Genomic DNA, 19511 nt, shown 5'->3' on the forward strand with positions numbered 1-19511 from the left:
ATCACATCACATCGTTCATAAAACTTACGGCATCCTACTTTCCGTTGAATTCGAGTGAATCGCCTATAACTTCAATAGTATTAATGAAATGAAAGGATGGGATATGTTCATCAAATGTTGGAAAAAGTATGGCAACATTGACTGTGTAAATTCTATTGAAATCCTAAGTCTACATTCAAATCCATCTGAAAATAGAGTTGCGTGTGTATGTTTTACCTTCTTTGTTTATATACGTTGCTCCAGATAACTTAAAAGCGCAACGATTTAAAAAATCTGGAAGTAGATTCTAGTAATGCAAAGATAGCTGCAAACGTTACTCTTAAAAAACATTCCTGAAATCGATTCAAATAGCTAGACCGACCGACAATATGATTTCAACTATTTTGTAAACATGTTCGATTGTGCTATTCAACTTCCACAGAGCTGGATGTACCGTATTCAAGCAAAAAGCTGAATGTTTAAGTAAATAAATTTGTCTTCCGACTTTAAAACTTTTGCGTCATCAACACATTTAAAGTCTAAATTTCGACAAATATAACCAACAGCTGTTGTTGTCAATCTTTGAAAAGTTTTCCGTGAAAAGATACTTCGTTCTTCACAGTTTTAATGTTAAAGTTGGAAATTTCTAAAATATTCTCTTTATGATTGTCCTGTTGTATTTCTGTATTGTTCGTATTTCTGTATCGTTCGTAATATAGCATAAAATGATAAGTGTTTAAAGCTACAGTAAGCGTAACAAAGTTCACACGTAAATTAGTTTTCGCAGGGTGTTAAAGTGAAAGAAAATTCACAAGTTAAGAACAACCAAAACTTGATTTTTGAATGTTATTTTAACTGGACGGTCTTTAGAGTAATTAGAGTAAAAATTACAGAAAACTGGGAGAACCTTGAACGAGACGTAGAATCAGATACAAAATAGATTTTCATGTTGAGTTTCATTGGTTCAGTTAAAATTTCGTTTTTGTTAACATCAACCAGTCATTGTTGGCTTTGCAAGTTCAAGTTCAAGTTCAAGTTCAATTAAAGTTCTAAGTCCAAAATCAATATTGGTCAATCCCTTCCCTTCCCATCCAGATGGGCCTGATTCTTTGAAATTCTCGAATTTACAATTTGCAAGAATTTAAATTCTAAAAATGCGACAAATTCCTGAAAATTCTGTCAAATACTCGAAATTCTAAAATTTAAGAGTTTGAAGATTCAAGAAATTAAATTCTTGAAATTCTCAAACAATAAAATTTTTTGATATTTCTTAAAATTTTTGAAAATTGTCCTGTAATAGGTCCTGCTTTCAAGGCACGTTTGGTTCATCTCTGTTTTAATTCGATTAGTGAACAAATTACCTCTTTGCACAGCGACCACTGTTTAATTAATCGTTCAAATTTTCAGAACGAACTAAAAAAAATGGATTCTCTGGTTGCTGTTGACCATGTTAATAAATCGAAGTTACCAAAACATAAAAATCGGTTAAAAATTATGATCGAAGAATATTTATATTTTCCAATGCCGCATTATCAGCCACATTTGCGTGGGCTACCACTAAAATGCGGCAAACGTGGTCATTCGGTTTTTATTCATTAAAATATGGACAATTTTACTCTGTTGTTTTCTACCGCCACCTAATGTTTATATGTAATATTATATGGTGTCTGGGTGCCATTATGTTTATGTTTATGTTTTTTTTTTATTACGAATATATAGAACGCTGAATGATGTTTTGTGTTTTAATCTTTTTTCGTTTACATTACATTGCCAATGCGAAAGAGTTCACCATCATTTTAAAACAAACACATTATTGTGTAGACATTCCTGGCTATTCCAGAAATAACCATATATGTAGAAAATTTTTACAATTTTTTAATTAAACATTCAATTCCCGACCGCGAGCTCACCATGTGCGAATGGTTTTGTTAAATGTTTCCACAATTCGTTTGCCATCAGAGCAAATACATTTTTCCGTTTTCTTTCGTTGGTTGTTGGTGTCTTTTATTGTGTGTGTTTTTACTTTGTTTTCATTTGTTTAGATTTTAATCATTAATTTACCTTCGAATTGTGTGTGCAATATATTTTGGATTTTATTTTTGTTTTTTGTTTTTAATGAATTATGAATGAATAAGTAAGACGCAAGACCATGTTCAATAAATTATTATGAGTTTTGCCGTAATGTTAGGACTGTGACAAAATATTTAAAAGGTATATGGCTCCCGCTGTGAACTCACCTTAAAGCGTATATCACCAAGTAGTACTTTGTTGCACATGATCATCATTTCTCGTGAATAAACCAATTTCCACACAATTTAAGCATCGTAAATAAAATCAACAAACATCTACTATGGCTATCAGTATTCTCAGGATACACCTCCATCACAGTCAAAGATTGGACAACAACTTTAAATCATATCTTCCGGATTTCTGCATTCAATTCAATTTTGCTTTGATGGGTAAATTATTGGCTCACATAACATAATTTTGTCCAGAGAAACTTTCATTTCTACCAATCTATCCATTTACCAATTCCTCCCCTGCCCACCCTTTTCGCTTTTATACTTTACCCGTTGATTGTGTAGTCTATTAGTCCGTTTGCTGTTGCAATCTTCAATTTATCCGATCTTTCGATCTCGTCTCTTACCCTTTCAGGAATAGTATTTTATGCTACAAGAACTGTAAAGGGTACTTTATATTCTACGATTGATAAATGGTTCGAGGCCGCTCCTTTCGAGAACATGAAATACCCGTACAGTTTTTGCAGCATAAAATCTGTTACTTCTATTGTTACTGTGCTAAATGTTCCGTATAGAATCTTTTACTTCATTTGTTTTATCACTAATTTCACTATATAAAACTTTATTAATCGTAGGTCATCGCTTATTTTTGTCGTTGCTATCGATAACAGATGATTACTTGTTTTTGATAAGTTTCTTCGTTTTGTGCAAGAAATAAAAATTTGATCATTTACTGGAAATCACCACCGACGCGAACAAAAGTACAAGATGCAGATGCTAAGACACGCGTGGCGAAGTGTGTCACCCATATAATACACGTAGCAAAGTACTGTGTTTATACAAGTGGACCCGTTGGTGAAACAGAACAGATGACACAAATTTAGTTGACTTTACTGTATGAGCCTTTAAATGATGTAATGATATATGAAACGTTGTGTCGCAGGTTTGTATGCTTTTCGACAACGAAACCTTAAACCTCTAAGCCTTTGAACAATTCCTGAGAAAATTAAAAACAAAATTTGCAATGTCTGACTTGGGCCTCAGCAACTGAATCGCCCTAGTGAGTACTTATCTGCAATTTCTTGTTTGAAATTGATGCCTATTCGTACAGTATTCTTATCAATTATTTACAAAAACACGCTTTTCCATTCAATGCAACAACATACTTGAATTGGTCAATAAAATAACTTCGTACAATGTGTTCTGTCTCACTAACTTATTGATAACATAAAATTTTATGCCGAATCGACTTTGTAAAGTCATTACCAAACACAATAAAAATAGTGAAACGATTGTGCACCGTACAAAGTGTATTCCCATTTCGTTTGCCAGGTATCACATCATTTTACAGAACATGATTATTGTTTGAACATTTTCCCAAGATCAATCAATGTGGTTATTTGTGAAATTTTATTTAAATTTATGTTTATGGTACAGGTATACATGGTATATCTGTATAAATTTAACCAAGATGAAAGATGAGACACTAATAGTTTTATTATTCAATTTGTCTGTGTGCTTTTTTTGATAGAAATTCACATGATGATGGTTGATCGTTGAGACTTTTTATGAATGAAAATTTGTGTGATTTTTTTTATTCGGAAAGAGGAACTGAAACGAAATATCTTTCGGATGACGACGGTTCATTTCGAGGTTTGTTTGTTTTGCTCGTGACCTTATGGCGTATTAAGAAATGATGTGATGTCACTTTAAGTCTTACTTAATGAATAAAAACGTAAGAAAGCAATTCTTCAAAAATTGCCATGTACATTTCGTGTATCCTCTTCGTGGTGTAATAAATTTTCACAGGCGCAATAATACATCTTTTTTCTTCTTCTTTATTTATTTATGGCGTTGTAATTCCCTTTTATGACCCAATGCATGAAATAAAAGTCTTTTATTTGGGTAATACAACAAACTGTCACATAAGTCAGTTTTAGATAATTTATTGCATCGCAACTATCCAAAATTAAACAAAACAATAATATAAAAAAAGGAACGGTGAATAATTTCCCGTAAGTACACGAAGAACCACTAAAATGTTTTTGTTGATGGTTGTTGTTATTTTGGTGTATATGAAAGATGATAAATTCCTTTATTTTCCAATTTTAACATTTTTAATACTCACAACGACGGTGAATAAACAGAAAGCAATATAAAATCAAACAAATCTAACGCATTTTTAGCGTTCGTGTTACACTTATTTTTATCCATTTCGTGTGTGTATCATTCGAAACAGTAAAACAGATGAATCCATCAAATATTTGACAAAACGCGTGTGATTTTTTGAATTATGGTCCTTTACCGAACATGACACCCGCCTATCAACGAAAAACGGCCAATTTTAGAACAAATTGACATGCAAAGACATATTAGTGAGGTGTGTGTGTGTTCCGTTCTCCGTTCCACCAAAAATAATAATAAACTTTTCATCATGCATGTTACAGTTTTTTTGTTGCTGTATTTAGGTACTCTGTTTTGTATTTATACATTGCTTGGATCCGATTAGTTATATGCATGTTCCGAACGTTATAATACCAAAAAAGAGCATTGTAAGTACGTCTTTTCGGATATAAAAGCGAAGATTTCTTGTCTTTTTAAAATTGTTTTTGTTATGCTTTTGTTTGGAAATTTTCGTTTGAAAAACCTTCAAGAACATAGAATCGCTTGTGTTTCTCACACTTCATTTTTATTGGGGGGATATCTTTAAATCTACCGCACTTCACATATATAAATATACGAAATGGGTGTTCAAGTGTTCGAAATAACAAAATTGTACACGTTCAACGTGTAAAACACTCTAGTAAAATTATTTTTATTGCTTTTATTATTTTTAATGTTTATTTTGGACATGATCCAATGAAGCGTTTTTGTTGTTAATAATGTTCCTTAATGCTCTGAATTGATGTTTAAAATTGTTAAACTTAATATGAATGTCCTCATACATTTTTTTTCACCAGCAAATTATTGGAGCAAGAGCAGAGTCTGTTGTTTCTCAGCCAATATTCATGGTTAGTGGGTTTGGTGATTTTTTTTAGGGAAAACTATTAATGAGGTTAGTGATCGTCATAGTAAGTGGCTGTTAAATTAAATTGTGTGTCCCCTAGACCAGAGTGGGGAGCCAAGCGATTTTTTAAAAAATCTATTTGGAGTATGGAAAAGGTTCTAGAGCATAAGTGTCTTCAGCAAACAATTATGTATTAATAAAAGAATCATCTTTTGAAGGTGTCAGCGATCAACTGCATAAAAACTTGTTCAATATCTTATTGTTTGCTGAAGACACTTAGGCTCTGCAAAGTCATCTAGAGTTTAAAAACACCCCCTATCATTGTGTGGTTTATGTGATTATCGGGCCTCTCTTTGTGTTTAAAATATGTTTCAAGCAAACAAACAGGATAGTGCAGAATGTAGTAACTGGACTATATTCATTTGTTTACATCTTTAAAATTGAAACGTAAGAAGGAATCGTACTGTGTTACTTCTTTTGTTATTACTTTGGAGTTTGGGTTCAACACAAAATCATTTACTTCATTTATTTAACCATCTATTTCACTGTGTATAAGCTTATTAAGTAACTTACTTTCATCACTGCTGTCGATAACAGATGATTACAGTCGGAGAAATGTAGATTTCGGGATTTTAAGAGATACAATCGTTTTCATCGTTTTTCTGTATTCTCTCATTTCGCATGTTATTTTAAATGACAATTGAGACAATTAGAGAAACGATTATATCTCTAAAAATCCCGAAATCTATATTTCTCCGACTTTAGCCGTTTCTAAAAGCTAATGGGCTATAACGAACGCGAGATCTCTGAGATATTCCCAAAAGAATTTTCGTCTCGTCGCTTAAAATCCTCAACAGGTTTCCAAAAAAAAAAAAAAACTACCAGATTATCTGTTTATATGATAGTCTCCTTATAATACAGAGTAAATTTCGTCAGCTTTCCCAAAACTTTTTTGTTCGATAAGTACTGACACTCGGGTTAAGTTCGTTAATGGAAAATTATCTGTGATTTATTCCAAAAAGAGTTTTATGTGTGATTTATTTCTGTCTATGCTGTCTATGCTAGAAAAAAATACAATGAGTGTGAACTTTGCGTAATCACATGCATACCTTATCGATGAGCAAATGGGGCCAACTTTCAGAAGATTTATGTTCTAAAAAAGGCTTATAATCTAGAAAATCTCAACGATGTTAGCTCTGCGGCCAGAGCCAAGCGAGAGCCGTATTCAGACGAGTTTAATTTTTATTCAAGTCGTAGGCAAAAAATACGTTTTGAAAATGAGTTCCCATTCCCATTGTTTATTCTGGAAATTGATTTTCAATAAAATAAAAGGAGCGAACAATTTGTGACAAAATAAGACAAAAAGCTGCTTTGAGCAGGATCAATCTATAAAAATATCAGTCAGTCAGTCAAAGTCAGCTTCACTCAAAAGGAGGGGCCTTCATATCTTTACATAATATGTTGTTCCAGTAAAGTAAACCCGAAATAAGATTTTACTTTTCCAGGATTTCACTTGTTTCATTCGTTCTATTCGTTCCACATAATTTCATACTACTTTCTATTTTTTACAATCCACAGGTACATGTGGGCAGGACCTATTTTAAGGAAATTAAATTTCCTAAAATTCCTAAATTTTTCCATCACTTTTCGTCATTTTATCTAAAAACACAACAGATTGCATCGTAAATGTTGTTTTTACTGCCTTTTTAGGTGTTTTTCATGTCTTTGAGCTTAACTGATTACTTTGGAATGAGATCTAACAGAAAACAAAATTTGGAAATTTTAAGAATTTTTTTGAAATTTTGGAAATTTTTGGAAATTATATTCCTTAAAATAGGCCCCGCATGTGGGTGAAACGACTCACTTTGTATTTCTTTTGTTGACAACATAATATGAAACGTTGTGGTAGAGATGAAACTGTAGAACGTTAACCACACAAGAAATTAAATTGAGTATTCCTTAATGTTAATAAAATAAAACTCATGAGTGCATCGCTATCCCGCGAACTTGAACGCATTCAAGTTTAATGATCAATCCCGCTGGGATCGTTCGGAACCAATGAAATGATAACAGATGGCGTTGCTTCCACCCCACAGGAAACAATGCCATCTGTTATCATTTCTCTGTTTTGAACAGGTACTCTGTCACAGAGCTGTCAAGTCTGAGTCCATAAAAGAGTATTTCTATAGAAAACTATATGCTGAGAGTGACTTTAGACTTAAGTACTCAGTTCATTTTTGTCATTTCCATTTTATTTATGCGATGCTGTCAGCAATCTAATATGTAACTACTTAAAAATCCCAAATCACCCTAATCAGTTTATGGTACACAAAAGGTTACAAATTAACCTCATCGATTTTTTTTATTGAAGAACATAATCAACAAATCACTCATGTATGTATATATACACTCTTTTCTGTTCATATTAAAACTCTCGTTAAACTTTTCAATTATCCGGTAATTAATTTTTTTTTCAAAACATTTCATTTCATGTTAATCAAAACACTCCCATAACAAAAATTGTTCAACCTTATTATTTAACAAACAAAAATGCCAGTTGTGATTGTCGATCATCTCCAATCTATTGAAAATCTGAATGAAGATTTTTTTTTTCTATCTTGTTACTTGTAACCAGAGGTTATAATACTTTTTGTTTAAAAATTTTCTAATTACTTCTCTGTATGTATAACCCTATACAATGCCTACATGCAGACGTATGTATGTATAGTATACCTATAACCTATTCCATGATGTAATCCTTTTATTAATCAAATATTTCAATTTGGACTTCGTCTAATCTCTAACATCAGTTTTTATTAATTCAAAACAATCATGTTGAAAATAATTCATAAAAACACTCATAAATAATAATATAATACAACAATCCTTTAGTGTTTTAAAATGTGTAAAGTCACGGCTGGTTATATGGCGCTGTTGAACATGTCAGTTTCACCTTAGGAGTTCTCCATGATGGCAGAGGATTTTTTCGATTCTAATGCAATAAAAATCTATGATATTTAGATATTGGTACTCCACATTCGAGAATTATTCGAGTTATACAAGCCAATGTATATCACATGTAAGCCGGGCATTACTTATATTAGGTTTTTTTTATCGTATATTTGAAATAAAACGATAAAAAAAGTTGAATGTAATGCGTGAATGAGATTTGAATTTGTTGATATGAATGTTATTAGAAATTTCATCATCATCATCATCAGCATTAGGCCAGATTTATCCTTCGAAAATCATTCGTTGGCTTTCAAAAATGTTTTGAGTGTGGCTTTGATTGGTTTTGTGGAAATTTATTATGATTTTGATTAATTGTTTGGCGATTTTGTTCAATGATTTCAAAATAAATAAAAAAAAATGGTAATAATTTTGCAATGGTAAATTAGTTTGGTAACAGACAGATGTTAACTCCTATAATTCAACACTTAATCCAGTTTGTTTTATTACTAAACTAAACATCAAGGATCAGTCCTTGCACATAAACCTGCTAAACGTTTAAGTTAGGACGCTCATTTCACACTGAGAAAAATGAAATTAGGATAATACTATCTGTTGTGTCTCGCGTTTCAATTAGCTAACGCTTCGGTTTGGTGAGTGGATAACGTTGTAGAACAATTAGATATTAATCAGAGAAATGATCTTTTAAAAAAATCGATCGGCTCTCCACTCTGCTTCGACACTTATTGAATACTTGCCGTACCTATTTAGTACAGACTGCTAGTATTAATAAAATTCCATTTTTCTCAGAGTGACCTTTTTATAAAGAAAGTTGTGAAGTCAAAGGGGTCAAAGGTCAACTTCGCTTAAATTTGATAATTATCCATTCCACTTTTTCTTGACCGTCAGCCTGGAAGGTATTTTGTTAGAAATACAAACTGCCAGCAATAAACACCAAGGCTTCGATTTATTATTACAATATTTTAAGATGATCTACATATTGATTGATAGATTGAAATATAAAAATAAAGTCACACAATTCGACAAATTATAATTTTATGTCCCATCGACGAGTTGATCCAATTGCTTTTCAAAGTGCATTATTTCGTCTTCGATTTGATATTGAATAAATTTTGAGTAGTTCAAATTCAACATCTTGTAAATGAACACCGAATTAAGCAGCACATAATACGAACCGAACATGAGTAAACCATCCGGGGATAATCTTGTGTCATCGCTGTACTGATCGTTGATGCGATAGATTACATCCGCCCAATATCTTACTGATACAACGGAGAAATAAATGTATGATACTGTCCACGGTAGCATCATTAGCCATGAGTATTTATTGGTTTTCAGCATTCCAATCGTTGCCAAAACGCTCTGCACACAGATCTCAATGAAGCAGAGTTTTTCCAGAGTAATTTTCATTTTGACAGCTGACATGATGCGACCACAAAATCCGTTCTTCGAAAACAAATCTCGGACCGACCAATTATTTTCATGCGATAACGATGGCGTTGTTCTGACTGATGTCATTATGGCGCTTAGCAGTAGGAAAACTATTAAATATTTCGATGCCGAAATTGCGTATTTTTGCACGAAACGACGTAATGAACAACTACTTTTTAATACAGCGACTGCTTTTATCATGATCGCAAATTGAATTTTGTGAAATTTTTTTTAAACAAATATTTGAATGATGAAATCAGTGACTACTAGAAATTTGTGCACATTATCTAGGAGGAAAACACCATACAAACTCACAGACTGTTTTTCATATAAGGAAACTGTGACTAGATATAGAGTTTAGCAACCACAAAATTATGAAGCATGAATGTGTTATCTTCGACAAATACTGAAGAATTTTGAATTCGTATTAAGAAGTCGTAACATTCCTTAGACACTTTCACTGAAACCAAACAGACTGCGAGAAGTTTGAAATGGCTTAAAGTGTCACGTAGGTCGTTCTATTATTTTGAGAATAATGCTTTAAAATAAGATGGCACGCATATCATTACGGCAATTATAGAATCTATTACTGGAAGTATTTCTGACTCCGAATGACGTAGTCTTTTACTTCATTTGTTCAAAAATTTTGTGAATTTTATTATTGTCGGCGTGGTCGATAGAAAATGACAACCGTAAAAGGGGAACGGCAAGAAATTGTTAGTCGTAAAAGGGTATACATTGTTAGTGTGCATACTAATAATTTGTATAACCAGTTACTGCCAATTAAATAATTGGTACATTAGGTACACTAATAATTAGTTCCAATTTTTCTAGACATGAAAGTTCGAAATTAATTTCCTTTAATCTTTGATACAGTAGTATTTCGACAAAAAAGTCCTTCTGTGTATTAATTTTGTTTGAAACAATTCTACAAGTAAACATTAAAATGTACAAATTCGCAAAACGTCGGTATACAGTTAGCGTTCATTCAAACAGACTATTGTCATTAAATTTCACATCCCTGGGCGGTTTGCATGACATTCATTACTACCTTTGTATATAGGTACACCAAACATCATCCGAAACACAAAAGCTTTAAGAGTTAAAGGCATCCATATTATGATTACGTATATAAAGCTACACATAAATAACATAAACAAATGTATATAACATAAACCAAAGAGCATAAGATAGCCTTTTATTATTACCCAACAATTTTACATACCTACACAAGAGGGGTAGTAAAACAGCGAGTACAGAGAAAATAGAAGTCGGGGGTTGATTTAGTGGAGTGTAGAGTATAAATACAAGCTCTTCATTAGTCCCCGCGGTAATATATCCTCTACAAATTCAAAGTATAACTAGCGATACCACCTATTTTGTATGATATTCATGCACACACGGCTTGTTGTACTACACACTTACATTGCATATAGGTACTGGAATAGCGAAATATAGCATGGGTACACACATGACAAAAGTTCTACCTTTGCTATGGCTCCTAATAAACATTTCGAACGTGTATCCTTTACTGGCATAGCTCATATAAAGTGTATAGAATGTCGGAATCGGAACATAAATATATAAACAAGGCTTGAAAATGTTAAATGTATTTTCTCCACCTTTGCCCATATATCCTTCTAATCTTGTTTTCTCTATGCACCACTTCATCCCTCTTTTTGTATACGCTAGCAAAATGTTTCCACCGAACATTGTACAGTACGATACCCATCATCTGCACCGGGATACATCACACTACCGATTCGTTGTATATGTTCAGATGTGTGTAGCTGTGGATAAAGAACAACGGTAGTTATAGAAGCTTTTGGTTTTGTTATTTTGTTGTCATTGCACGAGTTGAGGAAAATGAGGAAAATTTACTCAAAACACCAAGCGTGTACGCCCACTTGAAATTGAAACTTACATCAAAATTGTGTATTGTTAATGTTGTCCTGGCATACATCATTGCAATATCTATCATGATGTGGTAGGTAATTCGATGATAGGCGACGTAGTGATGATGATGCTCTTGAGTATGCAAACGTTCAATTTAATAAGATCATGAATTTACCGACTGAACACGCAACATGCATAACCAGATATCAATATTATACTGTCGTATCTATAGAACGGATGAAGTACTCGAACATATTAATCTCATTAAAATTTGTTGAAAGCGCATCACCAAACAAAGCAACCACTTCTGTGTGATGTGCGGTAAACTCCAAAAAGAAATAATTTAAATAACAACAAACCGGAGGCTAAGGGTATAATGTGAATGAAAATACTTGAATTTTTTTTTATGTTCAACAAGGTTGACTATATACCCTTAAGAGTATAATCGTTTGTTACTCTTCATCAAGTACCCTCAATTTTCAACAAAAAAACATAACTAAAAACAATGACCCATCTCATCCTTATGTAAACAAATAACAAAATATATTTTCCCGAAACATTTTTCTGAATTAATCCTAATTTGATACTTTACCTTTATACGGAAACATTTGTGGGAATTTGGCTTTTACGAGTATTATATAGGGGCGCATTCATCCATTTTTCGTTTTATGGTAAGATAATCAACAAGGTGCTATGAGCTGAAAATATTCGTGCGATTTTTGGGGGATTTTGTTATGGGTTTTCTTAAATGGTCGCATTAAATACATTTTGAGCTTAAGTACAGCAATGAATTCGATATACGGTGGAGCTGGATTTTATGAGTTTTAATTGAGATATATTTGTACGTAATTAATGAAAATTGTCCGGTGTGGAATCATAAACAAAGGGTTAAACTGTGATAAATACGGAAATTTAAAAATTTGGTTTTGCTAACCTTTTAAAGACGGCAAGCATATCATGAGTATGGTTGTCGGTTCTATAACTTCTATTGTTATTGATAACAGATGAAATAGCCACTTATATTTAGATATGTATGTAGAATCGAGCTAACTTTCTGCCAATCCAAATAAAAGACGATTTCTTCATCCAAAATTACCAAAATTTTAATTTAGAAAAATGTTCGGAATTATAAAAGATTAACGTTTTTTCGTTGAAATAACCAGTTACATACAGCAAACATATGACCATATTATTGTCGATCAAAGTATTTTTAATCTGTTGATTTCGAATCTTGTACTTCAATTTTTGTTAACATGCATTTTACTATATAAAAGACCGTATTACCCAGAGCTTGTTTTTTTTTCGTCGTTATCAATAACAGACTGCGGTTGTTGGATGTATGTGGAATTACCCACCGGGCGGTTTCTATTTTTTTCTTCTAAAAAATGCCGACCGCAGACACACGTTCGCGATGTAAGTTCTTCTACAGCAAACGCTGCATTCTGAAGCCAGATTCTCATCACCACCTGATCTGGAAATGCTCGATGAACACAATCATGACACAATCATCTCTGTGTACTAAAAATGAGAACAAAAAAAAACAATTCTCTACTGACAGGGCCACTTACTTATTACCTTTATAAAGCTATTGGTTTTCATAGACTTTTATTCCAGCTCTAACTTAAATCCAGGTATGAGGAATCTAAGTCATTAAAAATGTAACAAAAATAAAGACCACTCTAACGAAGCACCTCATAGGCTCTCTTTGTAAACGATTTTGATGAAACAGTTCAGGAAATTGGTGGTTATTGTATTAATTTTACGTATTTTTAGCAGCAAAAAAAATCGGATTCCGAAGTTTTTTTTAGCATAATTATAGATGTGAGATTCGTCATAAAGATAATGTTCGTAGATCGACAAATTCGTCTCCTGAATTTTTGAACAAAAAAAAATATTCGATCGGATTTTCTATAAGTGAATACCAAAATCCCTAAACCGTTTGTTTTGCTATATAGATAAAAACAGATTTTTTTTCTTGTTTTACTGATGTTGGTTGCCGGTTGTGTTTTTTGTTCGTTTTTAGTTTGCATAATTTAATAAACATTCTTGTATATTTTAAATAATTTAATGATCGTCATTATGTTCTACGAGTTTTAAAGATGGGAATTAAACATGTAATAAGCACACTCCTTATTATCAATTTAACCCGCGGCATGCATCTCGAAAATATTAATATTGTGTTCTCAGTACAAAACTCCTCTCCATTAAAATTTTGCTTAATTTTTATGATAATACAACGCTGGAAAATTTAGACGCGGAATAAATAATAGAATTTCAGTTAGGTACAGTCTTTATTAGCAACTGGGACTATAATATTTTAAATTATTTTGTATTAATGTAGGACCAATTAAACTTAATTGTTTATATATTTTGGAGGTGATACAAGGATTCGGTAGAAGTATTGGTAAGGTGCCATTCACAAAAGAGGGACTTTTAAAATGATGATTTTTTTTTCTTTTACTCTTACTATACCCACCCTTCCTAAAAGTATCAACGAAATTTTCCACTGAAAAATGTTAATCAAAAAAAGACCACCACCCTTTGCTATCCGTCGTTTAAAAAGTCGTTTAAAATTTACCTGATATGCGAGGGGCAAATATTCATACAAAATCCATTGTTCGTCAAAAGAAAATCCATAGTAAATCCTTCAAAATTAAAAAAAAAAAACTCCGCAAAATCATAGCAAGTTATTTGAAGATCAAGAAAATCAAATCAAAAGAACAAAATACTTGAAAATGGAAAAAAATCTCTTCTTTTCAAGGATGTCCAGGATCAGTAAAAATCCTTGAAAACTATTTGTAAATCCTTAAAAATCTTCGAAAATCTTTTTTAAACCCCTTGGGCAACGAAATTAACAAACATCTGGCCCTCGCATACGTGTGGTGAATTTCAATGAAAGTAAAATGATGGAATTGTGTCAGATTGATAACAACATCGAGAAAATTTCATGAAAATAACATTTCTTGTGTGAAATGTGTTGATCGAAGCGTAGTCGATGTCGGTGTATACACAAGAAATTCGTTTTATTTTCACTTTTTTTCCCATTGATATTTTACTCAAAAATTTGAGGTTAAGTTTGGCACTTGTGAAGTAGTTAACTTTCCCTCACGTTTTGGAGTAAAGGAAATTTTGTTCGAATTTACACTCTTACCCATCCCAATAATTCACACTTTTCGAATCCTCACGCAGATCCGTATATCATTCATTAATGACGCCTAAATTGAATTTGTATTTTCTCGATGGTTAATCACCGATTAATCAAAAAAAAGTGCATTCCACCTCTAATTTTCATCAAGAGTAAGAAACTCTAACTTTTGAGTAAAATATGTCAATTTTCTATGGGACAAATGACGGCCTTGTCGTCAACTCGCATCATCAAAATTCACACAAGAAATACTTACTATATTCGATTTATTTGTCTCATATCTGCAGCATAGATTCATAGTACTAAAGACTAATTAATAAAATATAATAGCGAATCTATGGAACGGTTTTATGTGAAATGCAATATAAATTCTAAGATTACAGAGGAGCTTGACTTTTTTTTCATCAAGTTAATGCTTCACTTATTTTAGAATTACGACTCCACATCACAACAAAAAAAAAAAAAAAAAATCGTGAGCGCCATTCATCAATTTTATGGTTAAATATCCCATCATTGCCACTATACATAAAGGTATAAATACACTCAGTCACTTACAGGGCACACAAAACAAATATTTATTATTTAAATTAGCCAATATAATGTATTATGATGGTTTATTATTCATATAATATCAGTCATATATTATATTATCGAGGACTTGTTATCGAGGCAATGAATTTTTTATGATCCACAAGATTATGGCCCGTTTTTTTACGACACAAAACTCAACCATCTTCGCATAAATAAAAAACACATCATTTTCTGCAATTGATTTACAATTTGTCGATATATGCAAATGTGTAATGGTATTATCCTTTTCCTTCGACTCGCAATATTATTAAATATATATATGTGGTGTGGTATCTATACTTACACACGGAACGACCAAACTGTATAATATTTTGATGCGCATGAAATGTGATGTGTGTTTGTAAAGCGATATAAAATAATAATGCAAATTTCTCATAAATGGATTCGAATATATAATACACAAACGAAATTTCGTTTTATTTTCAATTATTTTAATTTGTTTTTCTATTTGTTTTCGTTTCAGCGAACGGAGGAAATTAGCAACGAAATTTTGGTAAGACAAATTTCTTTACACAAATATAGAAGCGATTCTTCAAACCGAAAATAAAAGAAAAACGTCACGAATAAATAATTTAACATTTCCATTATATGGGTGGTACTTCCTTGGAACACCATTTTCTACAATTGAATAATTTATGCATAAAGGACTTAAAATGTTTAAGACTGGTAAATGCTCTCTATGTACACATTTATGTAAAGTCGTAAAATATAAACTTGACAACACACTCCACCAATGTGATAGTTATGTGCGATCAAAATAAAACTATTTTCCGAAAGATTTATACATTCAAATCAGTCCTATGTAAATATTGGATAAGATTTTGTGTAATTTGCATTTGTCGTCTTTGATTAAATTTAAATTGCAAATTTTCTAATCAAATGAGATTTAGTGTATGCCTACAATCGTCTGTATAAATATATCACACATACCAGCTAGATATTGTATAATTTTATGCAAGAATTGAGATAATTTTCGCTCTGATAATTAGTAAAAAGATAATAAATTAAAATCTTGTTTGAAACGGGAAATAATTTATGCGTTGGGGTGTTAATTTATTGATAAATTCTTTACGTTTTCCAATTAATTGAACATTTATCTGATTTCGTTTCGATATAGCCAGCATTTTATGTTTAATAGATTTCCAGCCATCCAAAATCGAAAGAATGGTTGGTTAGTTCAGCTAAGGCCAACTATCAAGAGCTCGCCAAACTTGCGTCGGAGTATCCGGAATTGACGAAGTTGCATGTAAGTTTGATTTGATTTTTATATTAAAATCTCTCTTATGATCTTCATAGAGCATACTGTCAGTGTTTTATCAAAGTTGTTCTAAGTTATGCCACACACCAAAGCTGTGAGTACCATTTGTATGTTTAGAATAAATTACTGTCTGTTCACGTCATAATCTTAAGACCTAAAAATATACAAAAAGTATGAAATACGCAATGAAAAGGAAATAGGAATATGAAGTCCATAACCGGAGTGTTTGATCTGAACTGTACCGGCAATAAGAAATGAAACACATCCGAGTATTTAATGAATGATCTAGACGTTTTTTGACCGAAAACCGAGCTCATGAAACTTAAACCTTGAGGGGATTGACTTCTGTCATATAGTGTGGGCCCGTGACAAGAAACTCAGTACAAATTTATTAGTAGATTACTTACATGCTTGCTTGCTTGAAAATTACTTGTTATGAGTACTTTTCGGCCTCTAGAAATGGAAGAATGTTCCACGAATCAAAACAACTATTTCTAAGCAAGCACGGATTGTATTTTACACGCTAATGTATAAAAATTAACAGAAGACAGCCAGCATTATTTGATATAATTTGAGTTTCCCATATTGTCCATCTGTTAAAGTCAAAGAATTTGAAATGGTTTATGTACCTCCCAAAATTCCAAATCCGTCTCATCTCAATTCATTAAATATTTGAACATATTCGGAGGTGTTACATTTTTTCCATGTACCAGAATTAATTCAAAACACGCTCAACCCGAAGGGAAAATAGACCCCAGATTGAATTGATAGTCACAAATTCTGTATCAAAATCGAAATAGAAAGGGAAATATTTATTATCCAAATCTCATTAAGACCATCTTGTTCCGAAAATACACTAATAAAATAACCAACTTGACAATACCGACCATTGAACCATTTTTCGATCGTCCAATAAAACATCAATTTCAAATAAGATTAAATCAATTCAACTCCGCCGTATTCTTGTAAAAAAGAAATGGGGGTGTTAGTCTTTTGGTAAAGAGCTTTTATATATTGCTGTATATGTGTAGTGTACAAAGCCATTCGTTTTATATTTTTGTACATCTATAAAAATGTACGCCTTACCACAGAGACTTGTATGTATATGTTGTATATATCAATTGATCGAATGACATGACGATTCAAATACAATTTTTATTATTAGAGATACGTATCAGGTCTATATTATAAATCTCATTAAAATATGAACCGAAAGATAGACAGATTTTTTTCTATCGCTTTATTCGATACAGAATTAAACTTGGCGCCATTTACCGTCAATTCAAATGTATGTATGCATACAACATAAATTTTTACACCTCCTAACTGTTTCTTTGACAGTAAACAATTAATAAAATAATAAAAATGAAAAAAAAAAACTCAGAATGATTCGTTGAATTTCATCTTATCTTGATTTATTGATGACTCGTTCTGGAGTAACTCCTTTTCAAATCATTAAATTTTTAATAAATTGATTTCGGCCAGGGTGGTATGGTAATAAAATTGAAATTTTATTATTCGTTGAAATCAATTTCAAATTATATGATGACTTTTAATTAGACACTCCAATTGAGTAAATAACTAAAAATGAATGTAAAATACAGCACGGTCTCCAGCAAGAATGTTGAATCACTACAGTCACATTCAGATTGAAAACAGAAATCATTATCATTATTCAGTTTCGCACTTAAAACAATATTTTATCGTCCAGTAAATTATTTTCCATTAATGTGTGTAGTTCGTTCATGCGAAATTGCGAAATATGTTTTTAATGTTTTAGTGTTTAGTTAAAATAAGGTTAAAAACATGCATATTTGAAACTAAACGGATTAAGGCTGCTTCCAACGATAGAGTCTGTTCGATGTGGTCTTTACGCGGAGTAAGTTCAAAACGGACAAAAAAGATAAAATTGTAAGAAGGGTTCGATCTGTGAGATGATATGAGGATCTTTCGAGGCTTTGCATTTGAAAATACTGTTCAAAAATTACACATCTCATCAGGCCACGGCGACAGTGGCAAAGAAATGAACAACCTCTGCGAAGTAGGTCATACCTTTTTGCATGTAAAAGTCTAGCGAATCATAAATAAAATAAAAGTAAACTTTTATGTTATTTTTTTATCACTATACATGCCATAACACATGCGGCATGCGGGTATCTTCAAAATGAAAACTGTCATTATGCTCAGCTCAGATCTCGACCTTGGTCCAATGGTCTTAACCTGGGATGCCACTTGTAATGATACTTTAGCGCTTTCATATATTGTCAAGTACATCTTGCGGTAAAATTGCCGAAAAATTTGCAAAAAGGAAACGAAACAAGTACAAGGATTTGTTAGCTGACAACATCCATTTGTGACGAGGCAAAAAAATTTGTTTAGGATGTTGGACAAAGAATCGAAGAATTATCAGATGAACCAAGTTCAACCCAATATCTATTTCAAAGAATTAGCGTGGCATTACAGAATTACTGCCGGAATCCAAATCTCTGGACGAAATATTTTTATTGTAATTCAAAAAACTTTTGTTAAAGCATTTTGTTCAACTACTTAAATAAAAAAGTAAGTTGAATAAATGAAAATACAATCACCTTTAAAACTTAACCTAGCTGGTCAAATATCCTCTGACAGCATTTACTCCTGAGATTCTACACATTAAATTAAACGGATTTATCGTTGTTTTATGTGGAATTACCGTTTTATTTTACCGATGTTGGTAGATATTGATCAAAATTGGTTGAAATAACGGTAAAGTTATCCAAAGAAATTTTAATAGGAAAACCAGGAATATAAAACCAGAAGTTCCGTTTCTGGAAATAGACTTTCTCGAATTCATCCAGTTACAAATATGGTGACAACATAAATTACTGACTAAGAGTGCCAGAAGAAATTTATGTTGTTTTTGTTAAAGTTATCGACTTCTATTTTATGAAAAATCTTTTACTTCAATAGTTTAAACATACGATCTGCCGTTTATAAAATCTAGCCAAAGTCAAT

The 19511-nt window shown here is 32.0% G+C and overlaps 1 protein-coding gene across 6 annotated transcripts in view; it reads left to right on the forward strand.

The window, feature by feature from the left end:
* LOC119080701 (ankyrin repeat domain-containing protein SOWAHB) overlaps positions 1 to 19511 on the forward strand; it is an 86826-nt gene that overhangs the window by 2197 nt on the left and 65118 nt on the right. For all 6 annotated transcript variants that reach the window (XR_005088368.1, XR_005088369.1, XM_037189158.1 and 3 more), the window contains exons 3-4: positions 15723 to 15752; positions 16398 to 16505. Coding sequence is in view for 4 of the 6 variants with exons in the window: in XM_037189158.1 (XP_037045053.1) it covers positions 15723 to 15752; positions 16398 to 16505 (138 nt within the window). In the remaining 2 variants the exon portion in view is untranslated. The remainder of the gene's footprint in view (positions 1 to 15722; positions 15753 to 16397; positions 16506 to 19511) is intronic.

This window comes from Bradysia coprophila, unplaced genomic scaffold, assembly GCF_014529535.1.
Source record: "Bradysia coprophila strain Holo2 unplaced genomic scaffold, BU_Bcop_v1 contig_350, whole genome shotgun sequence".
NCBI lineage: Eukaryota > Metazoa > Arthropoda > Insecta > Diptera > Sciaridae > Bradysia > Bradysia coprophila.